The 24583-nt window shown below is 29.4% G+C and overlaps 1 protein-coding gene and 1 non-coding gene across 3 annotated transcripts; both read left to right on the top strand.

Moving 5' to 3' along the window:
- The first annotated feature begins 43 nt into the window (after positions 1–43).
- LOC100168132 (DNA polymerase alpha subunit B) lies at positions 44–23944 on the top strand. 2 transcript variants are annotated; one of them, XM_001945284.5, is made up of 11 exons: positions 44–251; positions 351–605; positions 2950–3115; positions 3329–3404; positions 14284–14363; positions 18998–19247; positions 20000–20237; positions 20355–20586; positions 20657–20890; positions 23453–23630; positions 23748–23944. In XM_001945284.5, the coding sequence occupies exons 2-11, from the start codon at positions 533–535 to the stop codon at positions 23907–23909; spliced, it is 1689 nt and encodes a 562-aa protein (XP_001945319.1). In that variant the 5' UTR covers positions 44–251; positions 351–532; the 3' UTR covers positions 23910–23944. The 2 variants fall into 2 exon arrangements, with proteins under 2 accessions (XP_001945319.1, XP_016656412.1); XM_016800923.2 differs by having other exon boundaries at positions 44–605.
- On the top strand, positions 11621–11680 carry Mir279b (microRNA mir-279b). Its single transcript, NR_040146.1, has one exon. It is a non-coding gene; the product is annotated as a microRNA mir-279b (primary transcript).
- Positions 23945–24583: the final 639 nt, after the last annotated feature.

The following is a 24583-nucleotide window of genomic DNA, read 5'->3' as shown; positions in this document are numbered from 1 at the left end:
TCGAGTTAACCTAATGTCGGTGCGCTTAGAATCACGACAAAACGTCAACCCTACGTTCACAATTTCACATTTCACACCGTTACCTTGTGAATGTTGATTTTGTAGGTTATACCGCCGATTTTTGTTTTCGTTGTGATTACGGCTGCTTCAATAGTAAAATAAATGCTTATTTATCATTCGTTGTTTCGTTAATTTATTAGTTTAACGAAAAACTATCCAAGATCGTCATTTGTCGCTGGGCGCTGAATTTGGTAATTTTGTTTTCTAGATTTTAACAGTATTCGTTAAGTCACATTAAGTGATGCGTTAATTGCAACAATTGATAAATTGATGATTTTAACCCACTATAGAAGATTCTGCTTTGAATTAAATCGTTAACAATAGGAAGTAAAAAGGATAGCCGATATCAAATTATTCAATTTTATTCCACGTTCCCTCTACTGCTCTAGTCACATTATATTATTATGCCGAGCTCGGTAGGAAGATAATCGTATCTACATCAAACGACCTAACAAGATCCACCAGCAGAGCCATGGACCGTCCGAATTTGGTGAATGAATTTGAAGACATGGGAATGACCATACCGGACGACATCATTGATGAATGTAAGTTATCATTAAAAAAAAAAAACTAGATATATCATTGTATAGAGTTATTGACATAGTGCACTGTAGGAATTATATCGATCTCAGTGGAATTGTTTACTGTTTTTTTATTGTATTCGCAAATATATTTTTAAACGGAATACATAGGTACTTATAATAATTTTTACTGTCTAATATTAAACAAAGATTTAATTTATTATTAATGGTGGGGATAAATGGAATTTTTAGAAAACCTTTGCTTTATTAGTTCCATTATTTTGTGATTTTTTAATGAGATTAAATCTATGCAAGTTCGGGTATTTTAGCTGACTTTCCTAGGTACAAAATCGTAGGGTGTGATACCATAAAACTGTGGGTATTTATTTATTTATTTATTATTAATAAATGAAAATATATTGAAGTAGCAAAAAATTATAGAAGTAAGTAGGTACCTATTAAAAAATACTTAAAAAAACTGTTGATCTTATATAATATACTGTTGATCATAGATACATTAATGTGATGGTAAATCTTAGATTTTTAGACATAAGTTTATATAAATATATTTTAATTTTATCACATTAGTACATAGATGATGTTAGACTTATAATACTATAGTATTAAGATGGACAATAACTAAATTGGTTAGCATAAAACAAATATGAATAAATTACCCATATCTATTAGTTCACACAATTATTATATAACGGATCAATTAAATTAAATATTTAGGTTCTTTCTTACAATGTCCGGTTAAAGGTAATCGACACTTAACCAGCCGAATTCTGCCGGTAATAAAATCTGTTATCAGTCAGTTAGAGTTAACCGACACTTAACTGGACATTGTAAGAACGGCCCTAAATATTTTACTAAATTGATCCGTGTTATATAATAGTTGTGTGAACTTATAGATATGGGTAATTTATTCATATTTTTTTATACTAACCAATTTAGTACCTAAGTAAATGTTTCTAGACATCCAGACACAATATTAATCACTGTAAATTTAAATTTTTATTTATCTACTTTATTTGTTGAATGATTGTAGTAGTTTGTATGTCTATGACATTTTATTTTACTTATTAAAGCCAACACAGAAACCACATAATACTGACTAATAAATAGTTAGGATTCCTGTTGACAATAATTTATATGCTACTTATCATGATAAATTTTTTTGTTATATTGTGTTTCAAAAGATTCTTAACATAAATGGATTAGCATTTCTTACATTATTCATTATTTTTAACTTTTTAAGATACATATATTAAATGATTATATAATGTATCCAAACAGTAAAAGTAAGAAAAAAAAACGTAAATCTATATTAAATAAACCCAGTAGCAAACTATTCGGTATTTTTCCTTTACAAGAAAAATCTCTGAATTATAAATATATTTTTGTTCATAAGTAACCATGACAATAATATTATTGGCCTCGTAGTAAAAAAAAATCTTATATCAAGCGCAAAAACATATTTATGTTAAAGATAAACCCAATAACTGTAATAGTGACATACTAATAATGTTTTATTCATATATTGAGCCATGGTTTTATTCGTTAAAAAAATTAAAAAATTAAACTCACACTAAATCTTTACGCTAAATATCTTATTATAATAATAATAAATGAATAATAAGAATATCTAATTAATGAGTTTTTTTTAGTTAACCTCCATCTCAGTACTCATATTTTATTATAATATACATATTACATATGCCATACTTATATATCCAAGACACTTCTGGTATCTTACATTCGTTCTGTAGTATCATTTATTACAAACTATTTTTAACTGATTTTCAAAATTTATAGTTAAAATCCTCTGGCCTGCTAAATAGTCTCGTTTCACTGCTAGCTCCGTATATTGCAAATACAGAATTGGTTTGTGTCTAGATGTCTAGTCATCAGTAAAGTAAAATATATTAAATTGTTTAATTTTATCTTAATAATATACATAAAATTGGATTCAGTTTAACTAAGTTGTGCAATTTAACATAAAATTCCTCTCAGATTTCTCTGTTTGATATTTGTCTGTCACTGATACACCATTTCAGAAAGAGATACAGGCATAAGATTTCCTTACATCGCCCTAAATCTGGAATTCAATTAATAATATTTAATTGATGGCTTTGCTGAGAAAAAACAGCTCTAATTGAGAAGATTATAAATGTTTTAAAAATATTTCTCCTGAATATAATAAAAACAATAAATATATAAAATTGAATAACTTTGAAATATTAATGGTACAGAAAGATTAAATAAATTCTGAATATTGGTAGTATATAAAATACTATTTAGTGTTTACCTTAAGTTATATCTTAACAAATACTAATACTTAATAATTTTTATATTTTTTTTTTAGGTGTTATTGTATGTCATGCACATAAAATATCAGCATCAGATTTAGTTGGATCTTGGATAGCATATTGTGCATCGTCTCAAATTGATTCAAATGATTTAAGTAGAGATAGGCTTGCTACATTAGTTAAATCCTTCAAGGTTGATGACAAATTAAAAGCCAATGACAAGTAATTTCTTTGATAATATAGTAGCTTTAAGTCCATCAAATTTATTATCTTAATAGATATAATTCGGATATAATACATTAATTTAAAAAAAAAAAATTAATACATTTTCTATGTAAAAGTTAAGTATTTTTCTATGATGTCTTGAATTCAAGACATAAATTTTTTTTACTCGTGTTATAAATATCAAATATCAATAACATTTATTATTTACAGAAAATTGATTGTAAATAAATCCAGTTTAAATGAATCAGCTCCTACACAATCAGTTCGTAGTCCATCATCATTGAAAGTAAGTTATTAATTTATTATTTAACTTTATTGATTGACCATGATGACGAGATATTGTGGCCTCTTAATTTTTTTTTTTACTCAATCAATAAAGGCGTAGAATAATTGCAATATTTTTATTGACCTATTGACATGCATTAAAACTATTTAGTCGTATCGCAAAATAATTTGAACATTATTAATGACTTGGAGACATATTATTTGGAATGAACCTTATATTTTTAAATAAGTTGATAGTGGCACTTGATATATTTTATATAAATATTATTGGAATACATAATTGACATATTTGTATTAGGTGTTTTGTGTAACATGATGTGATAATGTATTTCATTTATATTATGATTATCTATTTTTGTTTGACTATAAAAAATGTTCAATTTAAGCACTTTCTCTTGAACATAACTAAACACTAAATAACAAGATACTGTCGCAAAAAAATATCTACTGAATTTTTATTTTTACTTTTTGAATAATAGTGTTAAATATGTGTTGTTGTTTTTTTAAAAAAAATTTCTCATCTATTGTGACATGTCAAAGTAATGTCTACACCGTTAAAAATGTAAAAAAAATAAAATTTAATTAACTGTTAACCATGTATCATGTTACTGCAACTTTTATGTTTGGAACTTACTAATCTAATAACTAGAAAAAAGGTCATGTTATTTATTTATTAAAAATGTATTTAATTTTCTAATATGTTAATACACATAGAACAAATATTTAAAATATTATCATATATCATATAAGTACTTACGGGGGTGTATTGGTGATATTTTTCCATTTTTAAATGGATAAATTGTATAAATATGGTTATTTTAGTATGGTTAGGTTAGGTTATGATTTTGTATTAATTGATTGTAATAATCTGCCGTAGGTTGAATTAAGTAAAAACGACAATCGACAAACTTGGTATAACTTTGTTACTTTAGATATCTATCGCAGGTAAATTGTGTACCTGATAATATACTGCTCTCATAATTACAAACGAAGCTCACAGACAACACTGGTCGGGATGGCTATACATTAAAATATAATATAATTTATACTTAAAAATACATTGCTTCATCAATGTGTTATCACCCAAAAGAAGTTGTACAATCAGAATTTTTTTTTGGGCAAGGCGTTGGATAACTCTGCTAGTATATTTTATATTATTCTACTACTTTATAATTTATATTAAATATTTTCAGTTATGTACTCATGTTTATATATTATGTCGAAATTAATAATATATCGTTAATAGGTAACTAAATAATACATTTATCCATGTTTGAATGTTTCTGTAGTTTAATTTGGTTCTCATCATAATATTATTTAGTGTTGAAATTTACTACTGAATCTACTTAATTTAAGTATGTTATTCACTTATACATTGTTGTTGAGTGATGATAATATTACATTTAAACAAGTGTAAACTACAAATTTATACTCTAAATTTCATAAAAATTAAGTTAATTAATTTCTATGTTATGTTTATGAAGGTTTTTGTACATTTCTAATATATTAGGTGATTTTGAAGCGTGCTCATCCTATTTTAATGTTTAAATTATGTATAATTTATTCAAATACTGATTTTTGGAATTTTTAAATACACTTGAACACCATATTTTCAAATCCTTGAGAATTTTTGTACGACCTAGGAATGATCCCGTGATGATACAAACTTCTATTTTTCAAATAAGAACTTACTAGGCTACAGCCAGGGCCGTATTTACACTTTTTGCGCCCTGGGTCAAAAATATCGATACGCCCACGCCAAAAAAAAAAAAAAAAGAACCAGTTTGTTTATTGTTTAGTTATAATTGTTAATTTATGAAAATATTGTTAAAAATACAGATAATGATGATACATTACTTTAATAATTGTCAAAATGTATAACAACATACAATATTGTAAACTATAAAAAAAATTACAAAAATGAATAGTTATCATTGATTAAATTGATAAAATGAGTAAATGACGCCATGTGACCGTATCATATTCATGCAATGCAAAAAGTCCAAGTAGATACTCAAACAAATTCTAAACAAAAAAAAATTGTATTTAAATAATATTACACTGGTGCCTAGCCGTCCCTCTAAATGTATCAACAATTTGCCGCCTGGAGCAAATTTCCTCGTTTGGACAAGGGGGCCCTTTAATACGGTATAGCTACGGTATAGCGGTTACCTACTTGATTGCTTTTTTCATAATAAATTAATTAAATTGAGGACGTCGCACCCGCATATTATATTGTCTTTGTTTTACACACGCACGACATAACAAATTTTCGTTCGCGAGTTTCAATAGCGTGCTGTGAGTTTTGACATTAGCGTGAATTATTGTCAAACTTGTAAGTAAGAACATTATCTGTGCTTAAGCGATGACGTATATTCAATATTTTAATTTTCTAGCGAGATATGAGCATCATTATTTTTTGATATTTCATAAACTAATTTCTTGCTTGAAATTGAAATATCAAAAAAAAAATGTTGACGCTTAAGCAGTAAGCACAGATAATGGTCTAAAAGTTTGTTAATAGGTCAATTCAGTCTATATCAAAACTGATAGCATACTATTGAACATTTGAACCTGACGAACGAAAATTTGGTATGTCGTACGTGTTTGTAAGACGGAGACAACGCATGCGGGTTTACGTCCTCGAAAGCAGATATTTTTTTTTGAGAATTTTGATATCTCAAAATCAAAATTCAAGTAGTTTTTAGTTATATGACTGTAGTGTGTACTAAGGATGATATGTCTATGGTAATGGGTTAAGGAGATTTGGGGGCTTAGACCAGAGTTTAAACTGTTTGTATTAAAAAAACAAATAATTGTATATTAAATAATAATGTATATGGTATAGTCTATTAGTCTATACTTCTCTAGTGTACTTATTATAGTGCTTATACAGTACCTATACAGAAATAATATTTGAACCGTGATACCCGTATGTGTTGTCTCCGTCTTACAAGTGCATAACATAGCAAATTATACGCAAAGCAGAACACGTAGCCAGTGGCGTCATTTCGGTTTTCATTAGACTAGGACAATTTTTCACAGCTTTTCCGACTCAAAATTGTTTTACTCCGATTCTCATAGCATAGTGCCATAGTGGTTAACGGGTTACACGCCCCCCCGTGTGGTAAATGTGCCTACTTAAGGTTGATGTAAATACTAGACTGGGGCAAATGCCCCAGTTGCCCTACGCCAAATGACGCCATTGCGTGTAGCTCCGTTAGCTTAAAAATTAGAGTAAATTGACCTTTTATAAAATCTAAAGGTATGATTATTATCTAGACAACCCCATGAGCTTTTTATTATATTTTAACTTTTAAGCGAGTTATTACAATTTACAATTTTAAAATACTCATACCTCGCTTTAAAATTAAAATATAATAAAAAGCCCATAAGGTTGTCTAGATACTAGTCTTACCTTTAGATTTTATAAGAGGTCAATTCATTCTAATTTTTAAGCTAACGGAGCTACACGTGTTCTACTTTGCTCATAATTTGCTATGTTACGCAATTGAAAGACGGAGACAACACATGCGGGTATCACGTCCTCTTTATGTCGAACCTAATATGATAATACAACTTTCATCAATAAAGTCCAATATTAAGAATATTAATTGTAACAATAAAAACCAATTTCACTCATCTCACTAAAATTTAAATTTAGAAGTCTTTTTTGTCAGTTATTTAAAATATTTTTTGAACTAAATACAGTATACACGTCATTATTATAATTTTTATTGCAAATAGTCCTTGTATAAAATGACGCATTAAAACCATTGAAATAAAGTAGGGGTTTTAATTACTGATTGTTGAAAGGTAAATAAAAAAAACTTAAAAGTAAAAAAAAAATAAGGGTTCCACGATAAAAGTGGACATACCTAGTATAATAAATACTACATCTAACATTACATTTTATACAGTTTTTATTTTTATAAGACCATTTTTAAGAATAAATTATTATCCTTAGTATAAACATTTTAATAACTCTGAAACTACTCATCAGAGTTTGAGTACATCAAAATGTTAAAGAATATCTTCCGCTAAATAATTCGCAGTACAAATTATTATCATTAAAATATAAAATTTGTAGTAAAATTTTATCAAACATTATTGAGCATTTGAGCTCGTCATAAGCATAATTTTTATCTATTTTCGAGGGCGTTTATTGAAAACAAAATTAAAAATGTATTAATTTTGAGTTCTCTAAGAAAAATGGTGCAAATATGTTTTTACTTGGAGTCTTGGCATATCCCGTTTGTACGGCTTTAATAATAATATTATTAAATAGGCTAGGGCACCTATGTCAAATGTAAAATATTTTAAAGAATAAGTCAGAATAGGTCAGCGGTTGCTTATTGTGTTTTATGGCTTTCCTGAACTAATTTGGTAAATATTTTCTCCCAAAATTTGAGTACCGATGTATTGCTTATTTTTATGTAAGTATAGTAAATCAATAATTGGAAATCATTTTTATATCGTGATCAGTGATTACAAAAACGTTGTTACTGTTGCCTACGTTTGTACAGAATTAAATAACATAAATATTCAACTAACAAACCAAAAAATGGATACAAATTATTGTCGGATTAATATATTTAGTACCTATTAATTATTAAGAGGACGTGAAACCTCATGCGTTGTCTCCGTCTTACAAATACATCATACTTATCATACCAAAAAACTGTTTTGCGCGGGATACAATCACTCCCTCGGTATTTATAGTAGATTACCAAAATCTCACAACGCATAGGGAACAACTTTATCTGTGTCGTACTGTCGTAGCGTTTTTATTACTTGGATAACATAAATAAAATTAAAGTTATCGGTTTGAGAACATTAGGATTTTTTTCGTTTTTTTCATTTAATTATTTAAATGATTGGTACCTAAATGCTATAAAAAAAAATATAAGCGCTACGACGCAGATCAAGTCGTTCCCTATGCGTTGTGGCATTTTGGTAATTCTACTATAAATATTAAGGGAGTGGTTCTTTCTCTTTCCCGCGCAAAACAGTTTTTTGCTATGTTGTACATTTGTAAGACGGAGACAACGCATACGGGTATCACGTCCTCTTTATATAAATATAATATGTTTTTGGGTTGTGTACAGATATATTTTTTCTAACCTATTTTGCGTTACCTTTTCGGTGTCATAGTTACTTTTTAACTAAAACTAATTTATGATACATAGATTTTCTTCAACGTGGAAAATATCGAGTAGCGGCGTTCTACGTGTCTCTCCCGGGCCAGCACAGATTTTAATTATAATTTATAAATCATAAATATTATTATGTTTTTGTATTGTGTTTTTGACGTTTGGAATTCTTTTAAAGTCGCGCTCTATAAATAAAATTATGTATTGCGTACGGTTATCAGTATTAATTTTGACTATGCGTGTCGTACCGGTACGATAAAAACCTCAGAAAATCGTCTTCCGGCCCGGCGGGCCGTAACCAGTAACTACCGCCAACTAGTGGTGCCAGTGGTTGTCTCGTCGAGTGAAATCTGAGAAACCGAAATCGATCGAAGGTTAAATCATTATCTATACCGGCAGCATGCGTGTGCGTGCGCGCGTATTCACCGCGTGTTTCGTCCTCGTACAATACAACACCGGTACGATATATTGTATTAAATTTTGAATCGTGTTCGGAAATGAGAATATAAAAAGACGGGTGTTTGGGCCCGTTGTTGGCGGTGTAGGTTACACAAAAGCGGGGTGGACTGTGTGCGCGCGCGTTTGTGTACAACACTCGCACGGTGTCCGTTCGTGCGTCGGAATAATAATAATGATGGTGACGATGACGATAAAATAACGGGCTGTGAAAAGAAACGCTTCGGCGCGCAGGGCGATCATCAACTATGTTTATTGTACAATGTGCATTTTTGGGCCCCTAACCTTTAAATTCAAATTATATAGTTCTGTATAAAATCAGAAATTGTGTATATAAGACACGTGGGCCCATGTTTGATTGTTTTTCTTTGGTATAGGCACATTTCATTTATTGAACCCAATGGTACTTCATTTATTTATAATTTATACAACCGAGTTATTATTAGTTCATGCTAATGAATTGGAAATTCTAAAAACAACAAGTAATATCTTACAAAGCCTTTAGTATCTATATTATATTTACGACTATTTATATACTATTTGTTGACTTATCTGTTTTCTAAATAAATATAGGTATGCCGTATGCGTATTAAAAGTATCAAATAAAACCAACTTTCTTATTAAATAAATAATTTTGTATAGTTTTCGTTGATTTTATTTGTTTACACATTAATACATTTTATTTACGTGTGAACAACACGCCTATCGGTACCCAAACGATAATTATAGTTATTTTATTATCTTCGAATTTTTTATTCATTTCGGTTAATGCAATTTTTTTTTTCATGCAGTATGTACCTCGGGGCGTAGGAATGATATCGGACGCCCGAAAGATTCACATACCCAACTTTCCCGGCTTCCCGCTAGTTGCGCCACCGGGTCTGACCGGATAATTAGCCAAATAATAACAGGCATAGTACAATACAGTCGTGGTACTTAGGTATTTTGACTTTGGTGTATCGCGTATAATAACGTGTGCGTGGAATAGGAAACTCTTTGGTGTGCGTGTGTGTGTGTGTGTTTGTGTGTGTACGCGCGCGCTTACAATAACGTATTATATTATTATTATTATTATTATTATTATGCTGGAAAGCCGACTGGAATCCACCGGTTGCCGCCGCCGCATCCTACCTGGCGGCATTCGCGCGGCGGTCCCCTCCTCGCCACCCGATTGGTCGGTTAGTTTTTTTCTTCTCTACCTTTCTACCGCGTGTGTTGCCGTCTTTGCGCGCGCGCTCATGTGTATGTGTTTGTGTGTGTATGCGTGCATCGTTCAAGGCCAAAACACCGCGGAGAGTCGGTTGTGTTTTATCCTGCTCGGCCGATTGCGCGCGCGCGCAATTGTAACTACTCCTTCCAGTGGCGGCGTCGATTCCCTCCGTCGACGCCGCCGGTTTGCCGGTTGGCCGTTTGGCGTCTGCGCCTCTGCCGTTCATTTTCCCGTCGGTACCTGGTCCGCCTCGTCGTCTACGCCGCTGTTTCTGGAACGTCTCTTCTAACGGTAAACGCACTATACATTTTCTCTTTTCCGGCCGATCTCACTTTATAGTTTATCCGTTTCGAGGAGACTGACTTTTTTCAAACCGTAAAGGTGGGCGCGTGCTTTGATTACTCGTGCTAGGCCATTATTTTAATTTTTTGAAAATACGACGACGCCGGTTTTCCCCCATTGATCAAGCAATAATTATTTTTTTTCCCCTTTGGCCTGTTACGTTTCGTAATCGCCGCCGCAGTCAATTGCTGCCCGGTGCCGCTCCGCCGGCTCCTACCCGTTCGCCACACTCGCCAGTCGGTAATAATAATTATAATAATTGTCGTTTGTGGAGGGAAAGTAGAACGTTATTTGTTGTTATTTAACTCGTACGACGCACACACGTAATAGCTCTTTCCACACCGGCAATCGTTTGCCACAGTACGCGACGCGCGCACATCACGGTATCACACGCATATAACGAACGAGACCGCGGCCGCTCTCTTTTCACGTACATTTTTTTCAAATCAGTTTTAGAATTTTTTTCCCCTCGTCCGATCTTTTGTTCTCGCCGGTCTGTGGTACATATTTCGATGTCATCATTATCGATAAACCGAAACCTAAATACATCACGACGTCGTTTTGTTTTTAATTTTTTCGCGCTAGGTCCAATTATTATTCAATTGCTTTTTTTAAACATTTTTTCCAATTTCAACAGATAGCATTGCCGTGTGCGTGTCGGTAGTTGCCCGCGTCATTATAACCGTTACGAGTCGCGTGTAACGATATACATTTTATTTTAATAGTTCTATTATTACTTTATAATTTGTAGAAATTTCATTACCTGCGACCGTTGTACACGTATTGCTTTCGTGATTTTTAATTTTGTTTCGTTTATCATTTATAATTTATATACCAATCTCGACCCGTACGGTGTGTGTGTGTGTGTGGCGATGTCTTTTTCGCAAGAACCTAGTCTTTTGTAATGCCCGTTTTGTTGTAGTGTTCAATGACTATATGATATGTATATATGTGCGTGTGTCACGTAAACGGTTTTTGTTTTTCACGGATACATGCTGCCGCCCAGCGTGTGACTGCGATGTAAACGATGCGTAATGTACAATGGTTAGACGGTCCGTGGGTGTTTTTCTAGTCGACACTGAATATTCAAAGCTGTGACTAGATCTACACTCATCAACTGCTTACCTGTTTCATGCCAACTTACGTGCATCCAGTTTATTTTTCTGCGGTCAGGGCTGTGATCACTCGGCTGTAAAATAATTGGATATACACTTTACTTGTTTTGTTGTATAACTTATAATTATTATACTTTTGTATTTCGTTCCAATTATTATGTGTTTGTTTTTTGTGTGTACGAACATTTCTTGGAATTAGGTTTTTTTATAAATTGTACATATTTTATATTTATTACGTAATACTTTGTGTCTTATACTACGGTATCGTTCAATATTATATTGTGTAAACTAAATATATAACTCGTACATTGTGGGAAATAATTCCTAACTTATTTATAAATTATTATTTTTGTAAATTTAATGTTATGATTTTGCTCTCTGCAAATTAATCTTATCTGAATTATTGTTTACATTATTAAATATGTTTTATACTTTTATACTCCTATATGTTTTCAATATAACATAATTGTATAAAAAAAAAACGTTTTGTGTGTTTATTTTTATTTTATACCTCTTACATTATAATAATATTTTGTGGTTTAAATTTACTGTGTACAAATAATCGAAAAGAATCTGAACTTTTCGTTGGTTAAATGTATTTAATTCGTTGGTTTAATACATTATACTTAAAATAATAAAAATTATATTAGGACATTTTATACTAAATTGCAATATAAACATTTACTATTATGAGAACTGTAGTTAATTCTTGTAAATGCTTATACAGTTATAAAACATCTAAATAAGTTCATATGATAGGAGTATAGGATGATTATTTTTTATGTCTACGAGACCTAAAATACTTTTGATGAAATAAACGGGTTCGTTGTACTTATTCCCTAAATATAGTAGGTATATTATGGTATTTTCATTATTGTTTTTGTCGCTTAATAACAATGAAAAATGAAACATTAATTTAATAAAACTGGTGGTCAATTATATATTTTAGTGATTATTGATTAATATTCACTATTCAGTGAAATGTTGTTAAGATTATCGATAAAATAATTAAAGTTTAAAATGAACCTATTGATATTCAAATGTAGATAAAATTATTATTCATCGAGGTTTTTTTGAATGTATCATTTGAAAGTTCGGTTGATCTACAATGTTTGGTATTCAAATATTTATTAAGTTGTTTGTACATGAATTTACAAGTTTGGAAGTGAGAAATGGAAATGACTATTACCGGACAGTTAATTGTGTTTGTTATTACTTGACAATTAATAATATTAATTGATAATAAAATGAACTGTGCGTAGAAAATAATATCAACGATATGCTAATTTAAGTGTCAGAATTATTATGTAGGGTAATTTGGTCTCTAATCCGAAACTGACTATAACTGACTAATCTACCTGTTGGTCAGGATTCTTTATATAAGTATATTATAGTCGAAAACATTTCTATATAGTTATAGTATAGTAGGTTATAATTAAGATTGATTTGAGACTTGAGTATGCTAGGTTGTAAGTACTACGCCACAAGACATTTAAATAATAATAATTTAAAAAAATTTTTCATTCGTTAACAATCTTCAACAGTTGTGATATATATACATGCTACGCCACGTTCGTTAAGAGTTAAAATTTATTCTTGTAGAATTAATTCGACCAATTATCACAATCCGACCGCCCATGATATAATTTTAAAAAAAGACGCTGTTTATTAAATCAACTGGTTTTGATTTAATTTAACAGTTTGGTGTGTTCCCTTATTATCCCTCTGCAGCGAATAATTTTAAGGACATGATAAATACCATTCAATGAAACATTTGCGCCTGTATTAATTGTTATTTGTTATTTTATATTTCGTAATATTAATATGTTCTTGTCTGAGAAACTCTGATTATACTTATTATTTTGTTACTTATAAGACTCGCATGGATTATAAAATTATAATTTATGAGTATGTTGAACTTGTGCATTTTGAACGAGATTTGTATCGCGTGTATATAATCAAAAATAATCTGATTGGTTTTTATTTTTTTAAACATTTTGTGGTATAGCTTTTATTATTATTATTATTATGTTTTTGAATATATTTGATTTTTTTATGTGTCTGGACTGACTGCGGGTGTTTGATTATATAAAATACAGCTTAAAAATAATTGTGAAAAATGCGTTATTTTTACCGCTGTTGTTAATTTAATTTTGTAATAACTTTAATGACGTACCTAATTCTTTAAAATCAATACATTTTTTTTTTGACAATTTGGAAACTACAACATAATATATATACATTATTTATGTTCAGTGTGCTCAGTTAATATACTTTAATTTGTTTAAAATTAACTAATATATTTTGAAAGACTTAAAACGATCCAATACTCTGATTTATCCGTAAAACCTAAAAAAAAGATAAAAATCAGTTACAGTATTACACTATTATGACACGCCATAATCCAATGTCTTTATATTTGCCTACCAAATTGAATACTTTTCTAAATAATTCAGGTATTGAACGATATTATAATTTTTTGTTCGTTTTATATCTGAACCTATATGTGTTTTTTATATAATATTAATAATAAAAATGTTCGATTTATACTTTCGAAAAATCATCATTTATGTTGAATTGACAAGTATGCTTGTTACGTTTCAGAGTACACATGGAACTAATATTATACAAATCGAAAATGAATTCAAAGTATCCGACGTTATTGATGGATGTGATATAAAAGAGTATGTATGCTATGTATAATTTTATTTTAGTTACGGTCTTTTATTATTGTTATTCAACTAAATATTTTGCTTTTATGTTATTTTAATATTTAATAATAAATTATTCACGTTGGTCCGATATACTATGGCTATATCCAGTATACTTGGAAGACAAGCTGAGTCGGCTACATTCATATATAACATATAAGTATAAATATTTTTACAAAATATGTAAGTACAAGTTGTACAACTCTCTGACTAATAATAATAACTGTAATGAATGGGTATTGGCAAATTTAGAAACATTAGAGTACCTACCTACTTAAAGCTTCAGCAACTATACCGCGTTTTATGTTAATTAGTAGCGTGGGTAATAATCATTACTTCTTCATGGTAACTGTCACATTAAATATTTTATGTTGTAATAATATACACATACCATATTATATTATATGGGCAGGGGTGTAATTAAGAGGTAATAAGGGGGTAGATCCCTCAGAGCCTTTATAACATATATATACAAGAAAATTAGAGTTTATTCTATAAACCGTACTATCTATAAAAAAAAACTATGTAAGTAGGTACATTATATTATATTGCAAACAAAATTAATTTAAGGGGATTGGTGGCGTACATTTTTTAATGCGTTCGAATAAGGCAATTGAAATTGAGATAAGTGGACTAACTGATTTCAAATAGACATAATAACGAATTAAAAAGTATTATTTTATTATATAGGTAGGTACTTGATCAGGCTAAAATAACTGTCCGCCGCGGCGCCACCGATCCCTTTAATATTTGGAATAAATTCATTTTAGCTCCAGCCTTTATTTATAATACACAGTGGCGTAAATGCGTGGGGGGGGGGTGCACTTGCCCTACCCCCAGAAAGGTTTGTGGGGGAAAAAGTATCATTTTGCCCCTCTAAATAATCCACATTTAAAAAGTATTCTTAACAAGACTGTTAACATTATATTATAATATTAAAATATTTTTTTCCTCAAATTACTTTATAAAAGTATATTTATTTTAGGTTTCTCTTGTTGAATAGCATAGGCGCAAATAGGGGGGGGGGGGGCTTTAGGGGCTAAGCCCCCCAAAAATGTCCTACATTTTGTTTTAAGCTTATTCAATATTATCAAAGTAAGGATTTAGCCCCCCCAAATCCCAAACGCTATTTGCGACTATGTTGAATAATATTATGTTCTTGTATTGTCAGTGTTACTGTTATCGCAATAATCGCATTATTTGTGACTATTATTGTCCGTGATTTGTGAACACGTTATTATCTTGAAATCGCGATTATGACTACAGGCAGTGGTTGATCCAGGGCTTAATTTTGGGAGGGGCATGGGGGGGGGCAAAAGTACAAAAGGTCCAAAATTGGCTAAAACAGTGTAAAACAAAAGGAAACTAAGGCGATTGGGAGGGGCAAATGCCCCCTTTGCCCTTCCCCTGGAGCTGCCACTGATACAGGAACGGCCAAACGGGAGGTTAATTTTTTGCCCCCCCCCCCCTAGATTTTTATCCAGTTACGCCACTGATAATACATATACGTATTTCAACGAGTTAAGAACAATGGTTTAAAAAAATTCAAAACCATCATTCTTAACTCGTTAAAATACGTAAAAAAAATCAAAATTCGTTATAGGTTATAATTCAAAACGTAAATTTATAGCTTAAGAAGGATATACGTCTCAAATAATAATTACCTCAACATTTGCATTTTTGCACCACCGTTTTTAACTAGGTAGTTTAAATAAGTTTGTTTCAAAAAAAATTCTGGTTAGCTTAGTGAATTTTTACCTAATATATTATAATATTGTACCTATAGGTCAAGGCTGGGCAAGTTAATGATTTTTTTTTAACTTGGTTAAGTTAAGTTAATATGTACCAATGACAAAAAGTTAATTTAACTATAGGTTAACGATCAGTTAAGTTAGAAGTTAATACACACTTTTTGTTAACTTTTTATTAAGTAAAAAAAAGTTAATTTGTTTATATAATGCTAAAGTACTTAATTTTTTTCCAACCCAAAATTAAATTATAGACTATAGTGTTTATATTTTATACAGTATTTCCATATAAGTTAAATTCGAATGATTTGTTGACATAAAAACGAAATAGACTGAAATAATGAAATATAATTAAATTAAAAACAAAATAAATTAACATAAATTACTTCTTAAAATGAAAAATTAACTCGTTAATTTCACGTTAATTAAAAAAAAATGTAGTAAGTTAACAGTTAAGTTAATGAAAAGCCAAAAGTAACTAGTTAAGTTAAAAAGTTATTATAAAATTAACTTTTTAACTCGTTAATGCCCGGCCTTGGTATAGGTTCTAAAATGAAACACAAATTTATTTACATTATCATTATTTAAATTTGAAATTGCTCGGCTGGTTCTTTATAAAAGTTATAAGACAATTTTCTGAAGCTTATATAGATCCGCAACTGTTCAAACTCTTTATCTACAACCGGGTGATTCATCAAGCGTGCTTATATTATGTCCCTTTTTTCTTCAATAATAATCCAAAATCTGTATTTTGGAATTTTTAAATATACAATACCTGAACATTTTTTTTTTTTGATAAAGGTAGACAAAATTATGAGGAATCTTGTATTACATTTTCAAATCTTAGATTTAAAAATAATAATTTTTATGAATTCTCAACTCAAAATAATTTGCTAATTTTCGTGATTTTTCCATATTTTGTCAAGATTTGAACTTTAAATACTTATAAATGAAAACTGTGACTAAGGATTTTTAATAATTTTCAAACGTTATTGTAACAATATAACAGAAGCCTTGTATTACATTTTCAAGCTTTTTTACCCAACAAATAAAATTTTATTGACATTCATAGAAAAAAAGACTAATAAAATTGGAAACTGAAAATGTCTGTTAACAGCTCAAAATTAGTTAAAATATTTGGAAAATGTTATGGTATATAGAAAATGCTAATATAAACATTCAGTAAAAATTTCATGTACCTACGGTTATTTGTTTAAGAGTTGTATCAAAAATCAAAATCGATTTTTTCGAAAACATATTTTGCGTAAAAATTCCCGTTTTTCCTTAATTTTTCTATTGTTTTTCACGGTGCTTTTGAAAACTACTGGGAAATTTTTACTTTTGACCCCCAAAGTACCAACTAGATTCACTTTTTTATCAGAAAAGATTCTGTTGAGGAAAATCTAAGCATTTTTACTGTCCTAAAAGGTGATGACAAACATAAAAAAAAACACACATCATTGTATAATCAATACATTCATCGTTCCACTTAGAATCTAAAATGGAAGTGACCATGTCTGATGAATCACCCTGTGTATATATATATATATATATATATACACACAATACACCTAATACGTATCGAGAATCGAGATATGATATTTGTTTAGGTTTATCGTATATATTTTTCCAACAAAAATAATGCCTATTATCCTGTGTGGGTAGGAACTTTGGGAAGCCTGGAAGGTCATTGATACGAACCAATTGAATTTATATGTTCCAAATATATAACTTTAAGCGTATATAATAAAATATATAATATCGGTTCCAATCAAAATTGTTTTTACAACAAATAAATATTTTTCAAACAACAGCTACGACTTTTATTTTTGTAAAAGCGTTTAATTTTATTTTTATTAAAGTTGTCAAAATAACGTTCTAAATCACTTTATAGTAGTTAAAAATTCATAAAATGTTTAACATAACAACGCCTAAGACTTGACAATTTTGTAAACACAAGATTCCTCATAAGTTGTTTTTACTGAAACTTACAAAAAAAATTTATCATAAATATTTTATTTTCCATAGGTAAGTTTAAATTTTATCTACAATGAATATTTACTCGTAAATAAAAATGATTTGTTCTATATTTATCCTTTGTTATTCAAAAAATATTAATCGTAGATCTATTGATAGTGGAACGTTCTAAGTTTAGTCTTTAGTTAACCTAATTTTGTATTTTTACTTCACAGTTGCTTTTTATGACCTAATAATTATTGTATTACAAGCACCTGGCGTAGTGGCGTCAAACCTCTAAAGGACAATGTATATGTTCATTGGTTGCTCTAGCTGACTTGTACATCACATAACACCTGTCTACTGATACTACTCAAGGGTAGTACATGTACATTGTACACTATTTACGAGACAAATGTTTATTCTATGATATACTTAACCCGTATCCACATAACATTATTATTATTTTTATCCATTTCATGATTAGGTAATATAAAATATGACATTATAATTAGGTTTTACTACTGATTTTGGACTTATGTTGTATTTTCACGAAGGACTTTTGATACCTAAACTTAGTCATAATATTACAATTACATAATATAGTTAACTTGCCTGTTATGTCTAAAGAAAACTTAGTATAATATGTTATATAGCTGGATATTTTATAAAACGCTCCTCTTCTGCCTCACCAGTATGAATTATATGGTACATTATTAAAATGTAGTTAGTAGACGATAGTTTTGTACACGTGATATTTACGGTATACGTCTTAACGATGTAACCTTGACATATTCTTATAGGTACCTAACCTAACGAAAAATCGGTAAATACTGATACCGATTCAACGAACAAAATCAAACCAAATATAGATCTGCGATTAATATTGTTATTAAAATTTAGAGAAAATGCGATTTCTACTGCTGGAGATGTCACGTCCAATTTTGGACTAGGAAATGTTAACAAAAATGATTCGTCGGCTAAGGTGGAAACAGCGTGCTTAATGAAACACGATTTATGGGACAACTTTATATTTGGTCATGTTAACTATCAAAAATTTGACGATCATGTCCAGGAGTTAGTGAACGATATCGTCCAAAAGAATGACCTAAAACCTGTAACATCACTGTCTGGACTGTACTGTGGAAACAACGTAAGTATAAACTAATTAAGGATATAAACTTGTAACTTCTATGAATTCGTACATGATTAGCCTATAATGTGTGCTTATTTTAACAGTTATCATTCATTATCTAGAAAATATTTTTTTTATATATAATTGGAAATTATTTCAAAAAAAAATGTTTGAAAATATTAATAGTTTTTTTTATTGTTATAATTTTTTTATTTTTACTTTTTTGAATGACATCTTATTATATATTTAAATTTTTAATTTAATATTCTGAATCAGAATAATATGTTTCTAAGTATTTCGATGCAGATACCTATGCCTAACTTCTAAAATGGCATGACTTAATTGTAATCATTTGAAACTCAGTATTGAAATACTTAGAAATAAATTATGTTCCGAATATGAAATCAAAAAAAAAAAAAAATTAAAAACTTAAAAATTGTAACAATTAAGTAATAAAAAATGTTATTTTGTAATAACTTCAAATTATATGCAAAATAATACTTTTTAAAACGTTATTTAAGAAATAATTAGTGTTTTTGGTAAAAGAATCAAGCTGTGTATATGTAAATATTATTTAAAAATAACAGACTTACAGCAGTGCTCGAATGGGAAAAATAATATTAAAAATAAATATTCCACCAATTCAATGAAGAAAAAAATGGATATATTTGTGTATTTTGTTTTTTAATTGGAGCAATATAATAATAATGACAATGTATTGTATGCAATAATGATAAACAATAGTTGATTTATATTATTTGATATTTCAGACAGAAATAACAATTTCTGGCAGTTTGCGATTGATAAAAAAAGAATTGTTTCTCGATTCACTGCATGGTTTCATAAAACTCGATTTGTCCGAAGCTGAACAACCTATAAAGTCGTTGTTTGTGAACCAGATTTTAGTTGTTACCGGGACCAATCTGGATACTAAAGTTTTCAAAGTCAAAAAATTTTATGCTGACGCTTCGTTACCGTTGTCAAATAAATTACCTGACTTTTCAAAAGGTTGTTATTGATATTTATTTTCCTGGCAGTACTATTTTATTTTACAAAAGTGTTTAGACTTAGGTTAAACTGTTTTAAAACATGAATATATTTTCTGATGTAAAATAATTTGTGTAGGTAACTTGAACGTAATGGTTGCTGCGGGACCATTTTTTAGTGAGTTGTCTCCACATGGAAAGTTATTGAAATCCCTGGTTCAAAAAACAATTGAGTTGGAAGCACAGTTGTTGATATTGTTTGGCCCAATATTTGATGCGGATTTTGGGATGCAGTTGAACAAAACAACATCGGAAGATGTTCAAAAATGCTATGACGAAGTGTTAGAAGCTACACTGAAACCGTTGTTTAGGTTTGTAACACGTGTATACATCGATATATTATACAGACAATTAATTATACTGTGTTTTATCCAATTCTAGCAATCCAGTAACTCAAAACATAAAATTGTTGCTATTTAGTTCATGGAAAGATTCCGAAAACTATGCTTTCTACCCTACTCCTCCAAATACTGAGTCGAGTTTGCCGAATTTGTATCCCAACAACATTTACATGGTATCTGATCCAAGTGTGTTCTCTGTCAATGACATAATAATTGCAGGTAACGCGAGTGATTCTCTTATGGGTCTACACGTTTCAGCAATCAACCAAACTCGGTGAGTTTCACAAACATCCATGAATCAGCATTTTACGAATAGAATATGTCCCTAAATCAGAGCTGGAACGTTTATAACATATAATTTTTGTATAACAAATATTTTCAACTAGAAAAACTTTTAATACAATTTATTTTTAAAATAATAATAGTTAAAATATAAAATTAGTTGTTGTTACTTCAGACCAGATTCAATATGGAAATGTACGGCAAATAAATAAAATATCAATTTAAATTATGAGATATTTAATTGAAACATGTTTTATATACCTATATTAAATGATAAATTGTATTTATTTAGTTGCTTAAAATTCAAATGCATTTATTCTATTAATTGAAACCAAGATTTATATGCAGTCCCAGTGACATAGCCAGGATGGGGCTAAAGAGGCTATAGATCTCTCCCCATACAAAAATCACTGTGCTACTAATAAACTTATTTAAATATTTTTTTTTGTTAAAGTCTATAAATTATCTTTGGGTATTTTACATTCAATAATCAGATTATTGGTGTAGTATAGATAAAAATTATATTTGCAATGAATTGGTGTATAAATATCTATACCTAACCGGACCTCTGTAGAATCTCTTTTATTTTATATATTTTTTTATATATGCTTTTTAATATTATTTCAACACTAATTCCTACATTTAAAATAAAAGTTTTTATAGACCGGTTTTTTTTACGTTTGTATTAAAAAATCTATTATAGCAAATATCCTAACTATACCTAAATTATTCAGTAAACTTATCAAAAAAAAAAAATATATTGACCTTGAGTAAAATTGTGCAATATTAATATTATCATTGATTATACATACTATTTCTTTTTTAATAATTATGATCACTGATAATTTTATACAACCATTATTAGATTCTTTTAATAATGGCAAACAAACTGATTTAATTTATACTCATCTAGAAAAAAGCCTTAAGCACGGTAAACGATAAAATTTGATTCAATAAAATAAAACGCTCTAGAACCTTAACACTATATAGCTGATGATATTACATTTGTTAGAGAAATTAATTGTGATAATTATATTTATAATTTTATTTATTTAGATACTTTTCTCAATATTAGTGACTAGTGTAATGATGATGATGACATTACACATACACAAATTCACCACTATTTCTTTTTCTTTGAAAAATAAAGTAATACTACTTATGATAATAATATTATAAATAATATATCTGGGTATAGGTGATATATAGTGAAGATATAATCGATGAAACTAAAAGAATTGAGTTTTTTGAAAAGAATATATAAAGACTTTCATGATAAATGTTAAGAGTGCGCTACACCCACATGCATTCTCTCTGTCTTACAAACGCATAACATACCAAATTGTACACTCAGCAGATCACGTTTAGCTCTGTTATTTAAAAAACTATAGTGCATTGACCTCTTATAAAATTTAGAAGTAAGAATATTATCTAGTGAACCTCAGTTTTTTTTATATTTTAATTTTAAAGCAAGTTATGAGTATTTAAAAATACTCTTGCTTAACTTGCTTTAAAATTAAAATCTAAAAAAAACCTATGAGGTTTACTAGATAATATTCTTACCTTTAATTTTATAAGAGGTCAATTCACTCTAATTTTTAAACTAACAAAATTAAATGTGATCTGCTGAGCTTACCATTTGGTATGTTATTTTGGTTTGTAAGACAAAGAGAACACATACGGCGTACCTCCCTCTTAATATTATTATACTTCACCTTAGTTTGTTCTTACCTACAATATGTGAATTTATTATGTCTACATAATAAGAATGCATAACAATATCTTACTATAAGTGTAAGTACTAATATATGTAGGAAACCTCAATCTGACTATGATAATTTATTTACATAAATTCAAAATGTTAAATTTAAAATCTCTTTACAGATAGGTAACTAAATAATATTATCAATCGTCCCAAATGACTAGAACGTCTGCATTAAAAATTTCACATAACTAGTTCTAAAAATAAATCTTTATTCTACTTACTAAAATCCTCTAACAATTATTATTTGCAATCTTCACCTTCTATCATATATTAATATCTATAGGATAATATTTAATAATTAATTAATAACATGGGGCTAATTTACACTCCTTTTTCTGGATTTGTCTCCAGTAATAATTTTCAATTTAGTTTATTTATAGTTAATTAATTGAACCTTTTCAATTTTTTTTATGCATTTTAATGTATTTTACTTTTGACTATAGTAGAAGTTATAACTTTTATGTAAAGGGTTGATAACTCTATAATTTAAAAATGGGATTTATTTCTATACTCGGCGCGGAATAAGAATGTACCTCGTCGCGCAGGCGGCGACCGGTTCCCCCTGCAACCTTGTCATAGTTATAAACATATTATAGTTATAGTCATAGCCCGACTTGCGCGCGGCAAACCTGTTTTGGTCCGCCGCCCGGGTACGTTCTTATTCCGCGCGGAGTATACAATAAAGATTATTTAGTTAAATGTTGAAGAGTTTTAAATGTATTGTTCCAACACTGATAAATTCATCTATTAATCCAACTTTGTGTGTTCTAATGGTTTTTTTTTATATAGAGAAGAAATGTTTACTAAATTAGCCAAGCAAATTATATGGCAACGATGTTTGCACCCTTCGTACGTTGCTAACCCTAACGTCCCTGTTGACCACCTACTGTGGCTAGAACATTGTACATTGCAGCAAAACACTCCACATATTATATTGACATCTTCGCAACTCCGTACATTTATAAGAGTAATGATTATTACATGTTAAATATGTACTGAATTAGTTTTTTTTCTTGTATTGTAAAACTCATAGTTATAAAACTGATAGATATAAATTGTTCATTAACTCACTGTTTTATTTCAGGTGGTTGAGGGTTGTATGGTTATCAACGTTGGACAGTTGGTCAAACATAACTCCCAAAAACAAGCAGTAGCAGGGACATATGGTCAAATTCAAATAGCGCCTCCTAAAAATGGTAGTTGGTCAACTCAGACCAATATTTCAGCCGAAATTGTTCATATTTAATATATAAGCAATATAATTTTTTTTCACTATTATTATTTTTTCTATTTTTTATCAACAACCATAATATTAATTAAAATATGCTAAAAATAGTAAGGCATTATGAAAAGCAAATAAGAAGATAAATTTCTGTCTGGATTAAAATTTCTATTTACTGATTAAATGCTCAAAATTGTATTTAAGGGGCCTGCACAAGACCTGTTTTTTTATTCAAAAACATGCCTTACAGAAGTATCTCACTACTCATAGAGTGATCCGATTTTGATAATTTTGTTTTTTTAATGGAAAATATTTCTTATGGACTTAGGCATTTGACTTAGGATTTAAAAAATTCCATATCTAAACCATATTATACGATTTTGAATATGACCAATTTTTACAAGCTTTTGTTATTTTTATTATGTTTGTTTTAAGCTACGAAATTAAAAATCGAAGTCTAATGCTCCATGTAGAAAATTATTCTCTTTCTGAAGAAAAAAGAAATTAATCAAATCAGACCACTACGATGCGTGAGAATTTTTCCTGGAAAGGGTGTTTTGAGCGAAAAAACTTTATTTTTGGTTGGAGGTGCCATTGACATGTTAGCAGATGTAGCACATACGTAAATAGCCCGATACCCGCATACAATCACACTCACACTAATCATAATTAACTAAGACAAATGCCATCGGTGCCGC

The sequence above is a fragment of the Acyrthosiphon pisum genome, chromosome X, assembly GCF_005508785.2.
Source record: "Acyrthosiphon pisum isolate AL4f chromosome X, pea_aphid_22Mar2018_4r6ur, whole genome shotgun sequence".
In the NCBI taxonomy this organism is placed as follows: Eukaryota; Metazoa; Arthropoda; class Insecta; order Hemiptera; family Aphididae; genus Acyrthosiphon; species Acyrthosiphon pisum.
This window is presented reverse-complemented; position numbering and strand designations above follow the sequence as displayed.

Excerpts from the sequence above, each read along its gene's own strand:
- LOC100168132 (XM_001945284.5), top strand. The coding sequence starts at position 533 with ATGGACCGTCCGAATTTGGTGAATGAATTTGAAGACATGGGAATGACC. Across the intron at positions 3,405-14,283 it reads GTAGTCCATCATCATTGAAA|AGTACACATGGAACTAATAT; the intron begins GTAAGTTATTAA and ends GTTACGTTTCAG. Across the intron at positions 20,891-23,452 it reads TCAGCAATCAACCAAACTCG|AGAAGAAATGTTTACTAAAT; the intron begins GTGAGTTTCACA and ends TTTTTTATATAG.